The sequence below is a fragment of the Misgurnus anguillicaudatus genome, chromosome 17 (genome assembly GCF_027580225.2).
Source record: "Misgurnus anguillicaudatus chromosome 17, ASM2758022v2, whole genome shotgun sequence".
Taxonomy (NCBI): domain Eukaryota; kingdom Metazoa; phylum Chordata; class Actinopteri; order Cypriniformes; family Cobitidae; genus Misgurnus; species Misgurnus anguillicaudatus.
In genome coordinates this window covers 40195482-40213447 of record NC_073353.2, presented here as the reverse complement: position 1 = coordinate 40213447, position 17966 = coordinate 40195482, and the positions used below count along the sequence as shown (strand labels likewise).

The following is a 17966-nucleotide window of genomic DNA, read 5'->3' as shown; positions in this document are numbered from 1 at the left end:
AGAAAAACATCCAGTATGAGGCAGTCCTGTGGGTGAAAATGCCTTGTTGATGCTAGAGGTCAGAGGAGAATGAGCCGACTGATTCAAGCTGATAGAAGAGCAACTTTGACTGAAATAACCACTTGTTGCAACTGAGGTATGCAGCAAAGCATTTGTGAAGCCACAACACGCACAACCTTGAGGCGGATGGGCTACAACAGCAGAAGACCCCACCGGGTACCACTCATCTCCACTACAAATAAGAAAAAAGAGGCTACAATTTGCACGAGCTCACCAAAATTGGACAGTTGAAGACTGGAAAAATGTTACCTGGTCTGATGAGTCTTGATTTCTGTTGAGACATTCAGATGGTAGAGTCAGAATTTGGCGTAAACAGAATGAGAACATGGATCCATCATGCCTTGTTACAACTGTGCAGGCTGGTGGTGGTGGTGTAATGGTGTGGGGGATGTTTTCTTAGTATCAATTGGGCATCGTTTAAATGTCACAGCTTACCTGAGCATTGTTTCTGACCATGTCCATCCCTTTATGACCACCATGTACTCATCCTCTGATGACTACTTCCAGCAGGATAATGCACCGTGTCACAAAGCTCGAATCATTTCAAATTGGTTTCTTGAACATGACAATAAGTTCACTGTCCTAAAATGCCCCCCACAGTCACCAGATCTCAACCCAATAGAGCATCTTTGGGATGTGGTGGGACGGGAGCTTCGTGCCCTGGATGTGAATCCCACAAATCTCCATCAACTGCAAGATGCTGTCTTATCAATATGGGCCAACATTTCTAAAGAATGCTTTCAGGACCTTGTTGAATCAATGAAACGTAGAATTAAGGCAGTTCTGGAGGAGAAAGGGCGTCAAACACAGTATTAGTATGGTGTTCCTAATAATCCTTTAGGTGAGTGTATATATAAACTACTAATAAAATTATAACACAGTTAATCTGTTGCTACAATGAAAGTCTGAACTTAAAATTTTGTCAAATAACCTGTTGAATCTTGTTTCAATTCAGTCACATTCAAATGTCAATACAATGTTAAACCAAGTCTGATCAGGTAATAGAAATGACACGCTTTACTTTAAACAAATACACTGCTGTGGTGTTCGTAACTAGAAGGTTTCCAACTCAGGGATTCTAAAATAGCATAACACGTAATACAAGACTATAGATGCTACTGTCTAAATTTGATACATTAGACTAACATTTAATTGGAAGTAAATTAGTGTTAAACCATAAGATTACTTTTAATTTGATATTTTGTCATTATTAATATTATAAAAGGTTAGTAAAAGGTTGAATGCAAAGTTTATGATCATATCTTCTCATGGTAAGGCCATGACATTATTTATCTTCAGAGGATTTTTAAAGCACTTTCACTCCGGATGCCCTTTTGATCATATTGAACTGATAGATTAAACAGCATTAGACAAGAATACATCACACCTCATTTAATCCATTTTTCTTCTCTCGAAAATATTAATGATGCCTGTCTGTGCAGGAGACGTTGATATACTGTTTAAGATGTAAGAAATGCTTAGTCCAGCATATTCCTGCTTTAATGATGTCGGGTATTTAAAGTGATTTATTTGGTTCATGTTGGGTGGGACCATATAAAGTGAAACACCACCTTAATGGAGCAGATTGTGGTCAATTTACTGCAGAGTAATAATAATACTATAATCTGAATTAACATTTATTTATTTAGCAGACACTTTTATCCAAAGCAACGTAAGGTACAAATGAGAGAGCATTTAACATTTTGTCCTACCTGTCAATATTAAGCACAGTACACAAAGCGATGTTTACAATTAGTGACGCTGGGGGAGAAGAGAACATAGTGACAGAGGAGAGGAAGATTTTCTTATAAAAATAACTAACAATGTTTCGGGTTAAGGATATGTAAGGTGTATGCAGAAGAAGGTGCATCCTCAGATGTTTGCTGATCGGGAGGAGGCTGGCAGCTCATTTCACAAAAGAGAAAAATAATGGGTGAATGTAATTGAGAGCGATTTGGTGCATTGTCGTGAGGGAACAATTGGACGTCAAACATGTATACTGATTACAGACTGTAAGCATGCAAAATTTCTACGCAGACAATTGCAGCAACCAGATACTGTATATCATCAGATTAAAATGTAGTTTTTTACACCACACCTGGATTTTGATGCACTGTAAAAAAAATTCAGTAGAAATTACAATGTTATTGCAGCTGGTTGCCGGTAATTTACCGTAGATTTAAATTTACTGGCAAGAGTTTGTTGAAAGTTAAATTAATGTTAAATATTAACAAGTCTTTATCTTTACAGAATAAAACTATACAATAACAGCCTCATGCAAAGCATTCTGGGAAGCAGAAATCATCATCAACCTTTTTCTGTTTTTTGCTTCAGATTTTGTTTCACAGAATGTTTTGCTTGATGCTGTTTTTTTAGTTTTATTCTGTAAAGACAAAGACTTGAAAATGTTTAATGTTCATTTAACTTTGAACAAAAAGTTGCCGGTAAGTAACATACATTTAAATCTACGGTAAGTTACCGTCAACTCAGCTGCAATTTCTACGGATTTTTTTACAGTGTGTGCTTGCACCATTATGGTTGCTTTTATTATTATTGTACAAAATAGGATTATGTAATACTGTTATTTTTTCTCAACATGAAAAGTTCATGCTTTGACCCGAATTTCGCAGGTCAGAGTTCACCAAACTTAAACTTTGAAACGCAGCAAAACTTTTCATGCAAGGTTGCGCTTCCAGTCTGATGCATTCATGTGCTTGTGAATAGAAGTCAATGGAATAATTCATTCAATAAAGTGCACTGTGACTACTCCCTTAAAGGGATAGTTCACCCAAAAATGAAAATTCTGTCATCATTTACTCATCTACATGTTGTTCTAAACCTGTATGAGTTTTTTTTTTTTTTTTTTGATGAACACAAAAGAAGATATTTTGAGAAATGATGTTAAGCACAAAGCTAATTGTTATCATTGACTCCCATAGTAGGAAAACAAATATTATGGAAGTATTGTGATAAATGATGAAGAAGATATTTTGATAAATGACGGTAAGGTATTTGTTTATCCTACTATGGAAGTCAATGGTTACAATCAGCTGTGTGCTTTCCATCATTTATTACAATATTTTTTAAGAAATTTATACAGGTTAAGAACAAAATGAGGATGAGAAAATTATGACAGAATTTAAATTTTTGGGTGAACTATCACTTTAACGTTAACAGGTGCGGTTGCATTTGATAGACAGAAAAAAAATCTGCCATTTACTCACCCCATGTTTTCTAATCCTGTAAGATTAAACACAAAAGCAGAAATGGATACAGTCAGTAACCACAATCTCAGAAATAACTCTTTCACCGCCATTGATTTGACCATTAACCATTGAGTTATCTCGAGAAACCATTTGCATGTAACGGGTGTGCTTTAAAGAAAGCGATGAAGAGGAGAATCCATGTGCAAAAGGTGTTTATTAGTAAAATCCCAATAAGGGCCAGCAAACAAATCCAGTAAGGGTAATCCAACAATCTTAATCCAAATAACAGGCTCAGGTTCAGGGCAGGCAGAGTAACAATCAAAATCCAGAAAACAGGCACAGGTCAAAAAACAGGCAGATACAGATTAACAGAAACTAGTGATGGGTCGTTCGCGAACGAGCGGCTCTAAGAGCTGATTCTTTGTAGCGAACGAGCAGAGCCGAATCTTCAGACGCAGGCAGGGAAGCCCATAGATATGGGGAAGCCGGCTCTTCTAAGGGAGCCGAGCTAGAAGAGCCGAATCTATGAAAAGAGCCGGACTGCCATCACTAAAATGTAGAGCCAGCGCTTGAACCGAAAGAGCCGAATCAATGGAAAGAGCCGGACTGCCCATCACTAACAGAAACAGATACCGGCACAGGCAGATACTAAACAGGATGGCGATGTAATAATCAGCCAGGAGCAGGTGAACAGGATGTGACTTATATACAAGAACAAACAGGAAGTGTGAAGTGAAACATGGCAGGATGTATATCAAAATAAAAGCCAGAACAGAACAGGATGTCAAAATAAAAGTCCAAAATACAAAAATACACAGAATACAACCAGAACACATAACAAAACCATTACATTGCATAAAAAAAATGTGTTCCTGATGAGGTTTTATGTTAATCTGGAATACCGCATTTATCCACTAGATCCAACCCAATTTATGAAAAAAACTGAAGCCAAAACGTTTTTGAACTCTATGTTTTGATAATCGTACTGAATCTGATCTCTAACAAAATTCATTCACAAAAATGCAATTATTTCAGCTTTTTGCTAAAAAAAAATATTTTTAAAGAAAAATACTAACACGGTCTCACACCCATGGCGTCAACACTTGACGACACCTGACCACGCGCCAACACGTTGACGCGAAGGGCACACCCCTCGCGCCACTCCCTGACGAACCGGGGACCTCAATACCACTAGGTACGCGAAATTAAACAGTTGTCGCCTGGCATTGGGGTTAGGGAAAGGTTTGGGTAGGGATGTCATTATGTAAATTTAACCCTAAACCGACGCGAAAATGGTAGAAAATGGTAAGAAAATAGGAAAGAGAATGCAACGGACTTAATAGTATTGAAGTCCCCAGGTCAAGTGTCGTCAAATATTGACGCCATGGGGTGAGACTGGGTTGAAAATACCCATATTTAAGAATTTATAAGCAGAGAAAAAGCTAGGATTAAATGTTTTTTCCACGTTTTTTTTTTTTTTTTTTTTTGAAAGCAGAGGCTCTGTTCTTTTATTTGATATATTTGTATGTTTATAAATTTTTAGAAGAAAATTTTACTGGAAGGCATTTTGTGAAACTTTTGTGAAATTCACAAAAACAAATGCTGGGAGGCAACTTTTCAAAAAATGGCTGGCGGAGAATGAGTTAAAGATACTAACGCTATCACTAGGACGGCACCTCTTAAAATCTACACAATCTCACGAAAAGTCATGTAATAGTCACGAAAAATTTTATTAATTTATTTGTGTCAATGGCACGAAATTCAGCTTTTCCTGCCTTGAGCACAAAATGCCTTTTTTATGTCCCTTGCCCGAATTTCTATAAATAGTTTTTCGTGTTCATTGCATGACTTTCTATTTCGTGTCATTTTATGTATTGTTTTCTCCTCCCCCCTATTTTTAAATCATTGTCGCTTGGGGTTGTGGTTAGATTTGGGGCTTGGGTTAGGATGTACTTTTATGTATTGGTTTCTACATGTTTTTCTTCTGCTTTTAAAACTATTCTCGTCTGGAGTTGGGGTTTAGGTTAGGATGTCTAAAACTGTAACAGAAAGTGATTCTAACCCCAACCCCAAGTGACAATGGTCAGAAAATAGGAAAAACTATGAGAAAACAATTCATAAAATGGAATGAAAAAGAAAGTCGTGCAACAGACACGAAAAACACTTTATAGAAATTATGACATGAGGCATGAAAAAAGCTGAATTTCGTGCCATGGACATGAATAAATTAATCACATTTTTCGTGACTATAACACGACTTGAGATCAGTCTGCTTAAAAAATTCCCCTTTGTACCTAACCGGTGCATATTAGTACCTCAGAGGTACATGAATGTATGCATATCTCTACCTAAATGGTACTTAATATCTGTACCTTTTTAAAGGGTACTGCAGCAATGACAGCTTACTATTTAATCTAAGAGTGCAGGTGATGTCATACATTAATGCAATAAGAGGCCATTTACAAAACATAAGAACAGAACAAACAACTATTTTTGCCCTGTAAGGCATTTTAATAATCCTCTAGAGCAGCAGATATCTGAAATCTGAGAGGCATTTTTACATCCTTTCATCTCTAAAGGGGCTTTGGGCTCAATGAGAGAGAGATAAGGATGGATTTGAGTAAAAGGACATTGATGTCCGAGTGGACAAATTCATTGTGCTGTATATAGTCATGCTGCCCGTCATGCGCAGGCACGTGTCTGCAGCTGCAGGATAAGAGTAAGCATACGCGGCTGAGCCTGCAGAGAGAAACACAAACTCTGACCTTTGATCTTCTGACCTTCTGAGTCTGATTCACCATATTTACAGCAGCAGCTCAGGCCGCACGCTTGCTTTCTCTCTCTCTTTCTTTCTCTCTCTCTCTCTCTCTCTCTCTCTCTCTCTTTCTCTCTCTCTCTCTCATTCTCTCCCTCTCTCTCTCGTTTTCAGAAGAGAGTATTTCTGTAATGTACCGTCTGTGCATTAAAGCTGATGTACTTTGTCATCAGCTATTCACTGATCATTTAATAAATAATGCTTGGAAGTGAATGAGGACTCATGACTAAGCTGTGCTGATGAGTTGATATGATGACGTGTGTTATTGTTTATGAAATATGATGCGTTTGTCAATCCCTGATGATAAATTAATTGCTGTTTAACTTTGCAAAACAATTGACTGATGTTATTTTGCTAACTATTCACCAGTGTTTATGTAAGAAAGGATATCAAATGAATAATTCATCCAGTAATGACGATTTTGTGAATTACTCGCCCTTGGGTTGATTAAAAAACATACATTTCTTTATTCTGTGTTCTACAAAAGAAGAAATATTGAATAATTTACCGCCGGCTGTTTTTAAACCTGATTACAATGAATGGACACAATAGCACCATAAATGCATCCTAAAATATCATGCAATTCATGTGCTATATTCTTCTGTATTCTTCCATGTATTCTGATGCCATACAGCAGCTTTGGGCAATAAAGAGAGCTAAATATAAATCAGTAATTCAATCTGCTCTAATAATCCAGCATATGGCACTATATCCCTTTAAACCAAGCCATTTTTTTAATTTATAACCATTTAAGTTTTGTCATTTTTATTTTGCTTTTAAAAATCTGCACTTTCCTCCCACCCCTCTATATTTCCCATCACAGCTCTTAATCCGAGCTTTTGACCGTATGTCTTTATTAACAAGCCAGAGGAAATCCAGAAAACAGATGGGGGTGTTTACAGAAGCAAACTAAAATGCTTTCCAAAAAAACTAAATATGTTTTCATTAACTCTTTCGTCTTGCTCTCATAGGATCTGAATTTCTGTGCAACACTCACATCATCCCCGTGAAGAACCAAGAAGGAGTCGTGATGATGTTCATTCTAAACTTCGATTATGTTCTGGATGAGGACAGCAATGACTCTACAGAAAAGCTGAACCTCACCCCGCCTGCCAAATCTGACATTAGTGAGTGTTTCTTTTTTTCATAAAGGTCTTAAGGAAACATCTGCTGGTTGCTGCTTCCCATCATCTGATCTTTGTCTTGTCTTAAAGAAACAGTATGTAAGAAATGTATATCAATTAATCATAAAATGGCCCTGATATGTCTCTAAACAATAAGAAATCATTTTCATTTCAAATACTTATATCACTGACAACAGTGGTCCGGCCAGGATATTGTCATTTAAAAAGTGGAGTTGCAGCCCTCAACTGATGTTTATGTTGTCATGTTGTGTATTGGCCACCAGTTGTGTGATTGCAGTACCAGTTTTAGCCACAATCCTACATACTGTTCCTTTAATTGAAAAATCTTGTGTTGATCACATACTGGCCTTTGTAAATTTGTCACAATGCAGCCAGCAACAGCATTGTTTATGATTTTCACAAAAGTTTAAAGCCTTTCAGATAATGTTCTTCTCTAAATATATAAACATACAATATATCAAATGAAAGAACAGACCATCTGCTTTCGAACAAAAAAACTGTTTCATCCTACCTTCATTTGTTCTCTTTCTATTATTTCTCAAATATGGGTAGGTTTCATCAAAAATACAAAATTTTGAGCAAAAACCTGAGATAATTGCATTTTTGCATTTAGATTCAGAGCAATCATGTAAACACACATGGAGTTTGAACTATGGGTTGCGTCCGGGTTTCATAAGTTGGGAAAGAGTGCTACATGGTGGAATAATGGATATACAGATTGCCGGAGAAACTCGTCATTGGCAGGGATGACGTCATTTGTTTTCTTTTAATTGACGCATTAACTTATCAATGGCGGGGAAAGAGTTCATATTTTAATATATTGTCATTGTGTATTTGGTGTCTTGAGTGATGTGGCGTTCTCAGTTTCTAGATCTGTCCTAGATCTGGCGAGGCTACATAAGATTGAGGGCTGCTCCACCCAGTCAGAAAAGACAAAAAATATTTTTGTGGAAAAGCAGAAGAATTCACGCATAAATTATAATAATCATCTTAATAATTGCTCAATAATCGCAAAAAGCTGAGAATCATTCAGAAATAAATAACTATTTATATAAAAAGTTTATCATTTCCATGTGTTTCTAAACCTCGCAAATGTTAACTTTCAAGTGATTTTAAACTATTTGAGAGCAAGAAGATGTGGTTTTTTTGCTGATCCAAAAATGATTCGATCCATGACTAAAAAAAACTTTGAGAGTAGGCATTGAGGTCCACCCTATTTCACCAAGGCCCACTCAGATTAAAGTGCACCTATTTCATTGCTAAAAACAACATTATTTTGTGTATTTGGTATAATACAATGTGTTCGCGTGGTTTAGGGTTAAAAAACACATTATTTTCCACATACCGTACATTTTTGTAGCTCCAAATTTCCCTGTCTTCCCAAAACGCACTGATTTTAAACGAAACTCATCGATTTGAAAAGCTCTGTGTCCCTGATTGGCCAACTAATCTGTACGTTGTGATTGGCCTGAATACCACTGACGTCAGCAGGAAATGTGACTCTCCTTACCATGTTTGAAAGATTTGCTCACAATGCAATGCTAACATTTACATGCTGTGAGTCTGAAGCGTGAGGAATTATGATAATGTCAGTCTTTACTACATCATAAATCCCAGGAAACAAAACTTTGGCAACATATTTTAATTCGCTGTCATACCTATCATAACAAACCTCAGTCCCCTACGGGCTTACAGAGTTACCTTCATACATATGTGCCATCAGACTGGATGTGTTACTATTCAGGTGACTGTAAATGTGAGGTAACTTCTCAGCAAGATGCTGCTTCTTTATTAGAGTATTTGACCTGAACAAGACAACCAGGCGACAGTTTATGCTAAGCTAACCCATCACCAACACAGATGTCCACTGCACACGACTTTCACATGGCATGTGACGTTTTGCTCGAAAAGTCACATGCCATTCAAAAGTCTTTTATTAAATAAATCTTTGATCATTTTCGGAGCTTTGGTGTGTGCTGACTTATAATTTTCTGATATGATGATGATGATCTGATATGTAACTTTCATTACGACTCTCTCCACCATCACATCTCCGCTGCGCTAAGCTACTCTAGTCATTATAAACAGTCTACCTGGCGCTGTCAAGTCTCAGGAAATACATTAGCTGGCCTCTATATGCGGATCAGCGAAGCACGGTGGGGCGTTTATCATCAGTGCATGTTAATTAGACAGGAGGTTCGCGCTGTGACTGCTCAGAAACAGTTGGGATGTTGGCATCTTCTTCTCTCATTGGGTGTATAATTGGCCTCTTATCAATAACGGATTAAACATGCTCATCAGCATGTGCAGATTTAGTTATTGGCCCAGGTGAATGAGATTAAATCCAACATGGGCTTCTTTTTGTACTCTCAAATGACAGCATGGTGTCAGCACACGTGGTGATGCTACAGGAACTCCAAGTTAGCAAGATGTGGCCAAGAACCGGACATTTAGATAAGAAGAAACTTTTAAGACCATATGACTAATACGATTGCTTTTATGTGATATTAGGGGGAGATTTATCTCAAACAGAGGATACAACAACAGAGGAATTTGTTTTATTAATTTGTCGTCATGCGTCTGTATGGGTGATTCTCACGAAACCATTGAAACACCACGGCACTAATGATTTTAGCTTTAAAATGTGTAATATAGTAACATTAAAAAGCATCAGAATTAACACAATACTGTGTTCTACCTTGCACAATGTGTAATTTCAACATAAAAATTTATAATTGTAAATTTGATCTCATTTTCTGCTGAAATTCTCATTACCGCAATGTGTTTTTTAAGAAAAATAAATAAATGGATGTTTTGCTAGACTACTTTAGATGACAGAAAAAATATTTACTGAATATTCATGTATAATAATAATGAAGAAAAATTAGGAAAATGATGTGTCCATGCCTGATGTTCTCATCCTCCGCAACACTTTTTGAGAACAGTTCAAGCACACATACAGAATTTTAATAAAGTTTGATTTTGAGTGACCAAGCACATGGACCAGTTACTTCAAGATGGCTACCAGGTAAGATCATTTTTTTACAGTTAATTTGAAATATTGTCTTGTCAGAATGCTTACACGACATTTTGATTATCATTACCGCAACAGATGCTTATTAAATGTTCATTTAAATCCATGTGCAGAATCTCCAAATTATGTTCTTTTAGGTTTGTCATGTCATTTTGAAAATATGTCAGTGTTGATGTTTTCTGACTGTTGCGGTAATGAGATTTTTAGGACTAATTTTTTAAATTATGTTACAAAAAGTGTTAAATGATAAGTAAAAGTTTTTAAATTAATGTTCCCATTTACTCCAGACTTTGTTTTTCAATGTCTGGTGGGGAAAAAAAAGTAAATTTAAGCAAATTTTACATTTTCATGCTTGACATTTTTAAAACCAAGTTTTCGTGAGAATCACCCGTATAGACGCACGAGTCAAATGAAGTATAATTTGCAAGTCTGTGTGCCTTCAACTGGTCAGGTACACTTGCATACACACAAAAACAAAGTACACTTTGGCCTTTAAGCATGATCTTGTTTCCTTGGCTTTGAAGTTGGATTGCTGTTGAGCTAGCCATGTCTTTATCATCATTTATCATGCGATCTGCAGGCCAGTGTCCTCTGCAACCTCTGACTGTAAAATGCACCATAGGGCGGACAATCGTTGAGATGATGACGCATGTTTAAATGACCGCTGGGGTCCCGTGGATGTTTACAGCACTGCACAGCTGCTCAAGCCTCAGGTGCACTTCAATATTTCTGAAATCCTCACTCAGCACAAAGCACCGCTCTAGGAGAAGGTTTATTTTTAGTGGGGAATGTTTGGTGCCCCTGGGCGTCACAGACAGTATACAAGCAGTCTCTACTAAACTCTGATTTTAGGTGTTACAATATAGCCTGAACCTGCTATCTTAACCAGCACACTAACAAGTAGTGATGCAACAATACACTTAGTTCACGGTTCAATACAATTTTCAGTTCTTGTCCACGGTTTTCGGTTCGGTTTCGGTTCTGATGCCTTGGCCTATTAAAGTGTTTTTTTTATTATTCTATTCTTAGGTGAGTGAGATGTTAAGAAACAAAAATACTGGTTTTAATTGCAGTTCTCTTTATTTTATGTAAATGCAAAAATCATCTTACACATTTCTAGTGTATTGATACAATAATATAAGATATAATTAAATAAAGATATATAAAAATGATACCCTATTCAAACTGTGAATTCATTACATTACATAAATTGGCCATTTTATATACCTGTACTTAGTAAATTAAACTTTACATTGTAAATGAAGGCTATAACTTACTGCACTACTGTTAAGTCCAACATCATGCTGTCTAAGTAGAAACCAAAAATGCGTTTCTCAATCAAGATTACTGGTGGGATTTATTTTAGCATTATGCGCATTCTCTTCTTGAGTTGAACTTTATCAACTTGCGCGGAAGACGTGTTTGAGGCAAATAACGCATCAATAACAAGCCCAATTTGCGTTATTTGCATTGCCCCACGTGAATTTGCATCTTTACATTAATGTTGTATGTAATCTACACGCGCAAATAATTAATCCACACCTCAGATTTGAAAGACAGTGGTGCTGCTTATTTTTGTTGTCGTACTTCTGTTGGGTGTGTGTACGTGCGCGCGAATGAAATCTGACACCAGCATTGCAAGCAGAGTTCAAGCAGAGTTAAAGCAGCAAGCGCACAGTGACTGGATATCAACTCGCTGTGGCGTTTAAGTGCAGGGAATATAAAACTGACAGATTTGGATGGATAAACCGATAAACCACAATTCACATGCGCGTATTGGACCGTGGGGGTCGAACCGAATGGTTCAATATTATATTGAGAATTGTGGCATCCTACTAACAAGTTTGTTTATGAGTCAAGTGTGTGCGCATGAGCGTGTAAATAACAATCCTGGAGGTTTAATATAAGATGCAAATCTGATTCAAAGGGATTGTTCACCCAAAATGATTATTGTGATTATTGTGGTTTGCATGTGGTTTGACCACCCAATATTTCTGTCTTTTTAAAAGCACCTATTGTCCAATTCACAATTTTACATTTCCTTTGGTGTGTAAGTATGTATTAGTTCATGTTAACGATATGCAAAAGGTACAAACCCCAAAGTAAAAAATGACCCGACATTTTACTTTCTGGGATTGGTGAAGTAGTAAATACCGACATTATCATAACTCCTCCCGCTTAGACTCATAGCCTGTAAGTTAACTCCTGTTAGCATTGCATTGTGAGCGAATCTTTCAAACATGGTAATGAGCATCACATTAACGGCTGACGTCAGAGGTATTCAGGCCAATCACAACGTACAGATTAGCTGGCCAATCAGGGACACAAAGCTTTTCAAATCCGTGCGTTTCAGGAAAAGAGTGAAATCTGGAGCTACACGTACGGTATGTGAAAAATAATGTGTTTTTAACCATAAACCACACGAACACATTGCATTATACCAAACACAAAAATAACAATGTTTTTTAGCAATGAAATAGGTGCTCTTTAAAGCTTCAAGGGTTTTCTAGTATAGGAGTGGATGGTGACAGAGGCAGTCCCCATCCACTCCCATAGTAACCAAATATCCTAAAACAACACTTTCAAAATCTGTGTTCGGGTTTTGAAGAACAAAGAAAGAAGCTGGGGATTTTGTTTCCTGTATAGCGGGACTATTTGAAACAGAACAGTGAATGGCACAATCACAAACCAGCTTGGCTAAAAATCTTACATTTAAATAATTGCACAATGATCCATAACGGCTGTACAGAATAAGGGGTGATTCACATATTGCATCTTTTGCGCGCTTAAGTTTGTTATTTTAAATGTAGGTGCATGGTATGCATGCTCATAATGGAAGCGACGCGCTCGCGACATGCTCAGTTTTTCCAGGCGCGCCCGCACCTCATTGAGTTAAAAATATTTCAACTTGTAAAGATGCCGCAAGCGCACCGCAAATCATTTGACAAAAACCTACGCGCCTAACGTTTCCACGCATTTTTAGGCACGACATGTGAATGGCCCCTAAAGAAGTCTTTTTTTATTGCATAGACATAAATGTAAACAAATAAAATATACAGTACAGTTCTGCGTAGCGATGTCTAGTTTATTCATTTACCACTAAGTGGTTTAAAAAAACAGTATTTGTTTTAGAAATATGATAACAAAACATGACTTCACCCCATTGTGTTTTAAGCTATTTAGGTTTGTAAGAAAATGAGGGTGAGAGAGTGATGACATTTTTTTGTAAACTGTTCCTTTAAGCAGGGATAAGGAATAAGAGTGCAGAACTTATCTGATGGAGTTGATTGGATTGGAAATTTAAATTAATTTGAAAAAGCTCAAAAATACATATACAGAACTTACGTTAACTCAAACCTGCAACATGATATACAATTCAGATTAAAAATGCAGAATATTTAAAAGGCCTGTGATCCTGTTCACAAATGACTTTTAGGAAACAATGGAAATGATTCTCCATGTGTACCTTCTGGTATCATAGCAACAAATGGAAGTGAACGAATCATGGGATGTAATCCCCAGATCCGAGTGTATTCTGAAATAGAAACTCTATCATTTTGAATGAGACACAACCCCTATTACCTTTACATTACGATAAGATGAAACCAATCAAACGTAAAGTAATTTAAATGCTAATGTACATTAAAGTCATACTAGGCAAATATCATATGACCTTCAAAAACAAGTAAACATATTACACGTGACTAGTGCAGTCTGACTGTTTACTTCATGTCATGAATAATTTGTTATTGAGCCACTGTATGTTTTCAATCTCTCTGCTATATGGCAATTTCATTTTCAATTCAAAACAATTTATATCTCTGGATTAAAAAAAATTGGATATTAAATGTGCCTAAGTGGAACAGAATACATCTCATTGTTTACCCATTTATTTCTTCCCTAAATGCAAAAATCTGCTTGTTATAGAAGTGCTTAAACCAAATGGTTATCTCCCAAACAGTAAATCAAGAATGTTTAGAGAAACAGAAGAAAATGACTACTGGAAAAGGATGAAAATCAGTCCCATGTGAAATTTACGAGTTTTTTGTGGTTGTTGCGGGCAAAAATCTTTGATCTTGTGCCACGTTTTCTTAAAGAATGCGATGGAATATGTGGATATTTATTCAATTTTATGCGATGAAATTGCGAGAACTTGCAAAAATTGTGGAAATGTGCAAAAACTGCAGGAACTTTCAAAAACTGTTTGCAGCTTTTCCAACTTTTCAATGATGTTCACGTCACATAATCTCAACACTTCCCAACGTTTCCATGACAACAGGGGACGTGGCTGCGCTTGTGTGAAGTAAATGCAAAATTTTTGAACTTTCTGCTAAAATATATGTGATTTTTGCTACGAAAATGCGGGGATAATGAAATCATGCAAGCCCCGCATATTTTGCACACGGAAATCTGTAATTTATGCTGCGAAAGTGCAGCGTATTTGAAAAAATGCGGCCCCTGCATAAATATGCGGACTTTGGCTGATTATGCATTGAATCATGCGATCGCATAATCGCGTTTTTCTGGAGGGACTGATCTTCTTAACACGGAATAAGTTCACCCTAAAATACAATTCTGTCATTTTGTATCATTATGTTTACAGCATTTCTCTCAATTCACTCGATATGGAAAAGGGTGAATTTCACATTTTGCATTTCACTGAGAAAAGAAAGATACAGATGTGAAAGTAAATCAGAGTTTATAGCTCTTTCAGATCAAAGCTACAGGAAATTACAGATGATGGAGAGATAGAGAGAGAGAGAGAGAGAGAGAGAGAGAGAGAGAGAGAGAGAGAGAGAGAGAGAGAGAGAGAGAGAGCACATGATTGAGTATAATGTGCTGACAGTGTCATGAAGAAAGGGGAAGAGTATGTAATGGTTTAATATCTCTTAATGTTTAATTAACCTCTCGACTCAAACTGACTTTCTCACCGTCAACATCACTCAAAATCACAAAGTCTGATGTCTTACTCGTCTGATGGGTGAATGGTAAAGTTTGTAGCATTTACTTAGCTGTACCTCTTATTTATGTCATAATTTCTCTGTCAGTACAGTTGGGTATCGTAAGATATTTTCTGGTTCCGAATCTGGTTACAGTTCTGCCTAGCGTTTGCTAAAAATTGTGCAATACTTAAACATTTGCATTTGTGTTTATTAATCACCATCAAAATATTTTAAATGTAATGTGCATTTTCAGTCACTTATTCCTGTTAAAGTAGTCCTCGTAAGCTCAACGTAATTAATATTCATGAGGTAAGATGGCTGTTTAAAGTGACCGCTCATATCGCTTTGCCCGTGCATCGCATCGGAATCGCTTATAGAACCGAAACTTAAGAATTCCACGGTTCCAGTTCCTTTCAAAAGGTTCCCAACACTATCTGCCAGAGAGGCTTTTTTACAGTTTTGGTCTCATAACAAAAATGTCACACAGATTTTACTAGTGTATGAATTACGTATGCATTTATTATTTAATTACCATTCCAGCATCTATTGCTACAATTAGAGGAAGTACAATCTCCAATTCACTTAAAGGCGGGGTGCACAATCTCTGAAAGCTAATGTTTACATTTAAAATCACCTAAACAAACACACCCCTACCCCAATAGTATCTGGACCTTCTTTTGATAGACCCGCCCCACACATACACAACCCAGGCAGCGATGTCGGCTAGTAGACACGTCCCTTATGCTGATTGGCTACAAGTGTGTTTTGGCCAGACTCCCTTTTCCAAAGCGTTTCTCAAACATCATGCACCCCGCCTTTAACTTGCATGTTTTTTGGGAAAAATACAAACTCCATAAAGAGTTTAGGCTTGAACCCATGACGTTCATACTGAGGCCATTGTGTCACATATACATATATACATATGTGTGTATGGCCACTGTGATTTTGCCAAGTAATGTGTGTTCCCGGATCAACGTTGTTATTCTACAATCTGATTGGTTTATAGAAATGTTGCTCCAGACAATGGTAAAATCATGTATTCTGTAAATATAGCCTACATATTATCCTTTCCCAATCCTGGTCCTCGAGGACCCCCTCCTAAAATGTTTTAGATGTCTCCTTATTTAACACACCAAATTTAACTCATTTGATTTGATTTGATTTAGGTTGATCAGGTGTTTTAAATAAGAAGACATCTAAAAAAAATTTGGAGGGGGTCCAGAATTGGTAAGGACTGCTCTAGACAGCTATTAATTACATTTACATTACATTTATGAATTCAGCAGAGGCTTTTATCCAAAATGACACAGTATGCATTTTTTTTTTTAAATATGTGTGTTCCCTGGGTTTGAACCCATGACTTTTAGTGCTGCTATAACTACAGATCTGTCTGGACCTCTGGAGTGTACTGTAAGGAGGCTTGCGGTCATCTGTATCACGTGTAACTGTCACAAACACATCAACACACATGGCAGATGGACTGTGAGCAGCACTGACAGTACATGAAGGGTTTGATGAGTGAGGGAGTCCTCGTATTCCCAGCTGCTGGCTCTCGTTCAGCTCTGCCTTTGTGATCGATCACCTGAACCTGCCCTCCCGAGGAGGGTTTACGTTGCGCACGTGGCATCTGACACAACACGGAGTGAATGCAGTGGGGTTTCTCATCAGTTGTGAAAGCAGTCGGCAGGTTAACGCTTCAGTTCTGAGCGAGCACACCTGCTTCTGTTTTACAGGTGCACCTCTTTTATACCCCATTGTGCCGAATGAGGCATGCTGACATTTGGCAAAAAGCTTTGTAATTGAGCGGCTCAGGAACGCTCAGAATCTGCCGACACCGCACACCTGTTTAATGTAATGCATGCCTTCTAATGTAATGTCTTAATAATGAGCTGCTTACAGGTATTGTGGCTAATAGAGAGCAGGTGGAGACCGTGTAGAGGAAATTGCTCATAAAATTGCCTATTAAGATGCAGTCACACTATACTTTTAAAGCAGTGATTCACCCGATTGCAGTATGAAAATATTGCCATTACTCACCCACAGTGATCTGAACATGTACGGTATGATGTAACGTCTCCTATGGAAGACACAAAAAATTGTAATCATTAATTTGACATTAATATCATCATTGAAGTCCATATGATTTATGCAAAATATATAGAGGAACAGACTGAAATTTAAATCAAACGACTAAATCATATACACTCACCTAAAGGATTTTTAGCAACACCATAATACTGTGTTTGACCCCCTTTCGCCTTCAGAACTGCCTTAATTTTACATGGCATTGATTCACCAAGGATGCACATCCAGGGCACGAAGCTCCCGTTCTACCACATCCCAAAGATGCTCTATTGAGTGGAGATCTGGTGACTGTGGGGGCCATTTTAGTACAGTGAACTCATTGTCATGTTCAAGAAAACAATTTGAAATGATTTGAGCTTTGTGACATGGTGCATTATCCTGCTGGAAGTAGCCATCAGAAGATGGGTACATGGTGGTCATAAAGGGATGGACATGGTCAGAAACAATGCTGAGGTAGGCCGTGGCTTTTAAACGATTCCAAATTGGTACTAAGGGGCCTAAAGTGTGACAAGAAAACATCCCCACACCATTACACCACCAGCAGCCTGCACAGTGGTAACAAGGCATGATGGATCCATGTTCTCATTCTGTTTACGCCAAATTCTGACTCTAACATCTGAATGTCTCAACAGAAATCGAGACTCATCAGACCAGGCAACATTTTCCCAGTTTTCCTGT

General features: G+C 37.3%; 1 protein-coding gene across 1 annotated transcript in view; it reads left to right on the top strand.

Moving 5' to 3' along the window:
• LOC129452438 (voltage-gated inwardly rectifying potassium channel KCNH7) overlaps nucleotides 1-17966 on the top strand; it is an 85085-nt gene that overhangs the window by 24345 nt on the left and 42774 nt on the right. The window contains exon 4 of the mRNA XM_073854764.1: nucleotides 7053-7208. Coding sequence (XP_073710865.1) covers nucleotides 7053-7208 — 156 coding nt within the window. The remainder of the gene's footprint in view (nucleotides 1-7052; nucleotides 7209-17966) is intronic.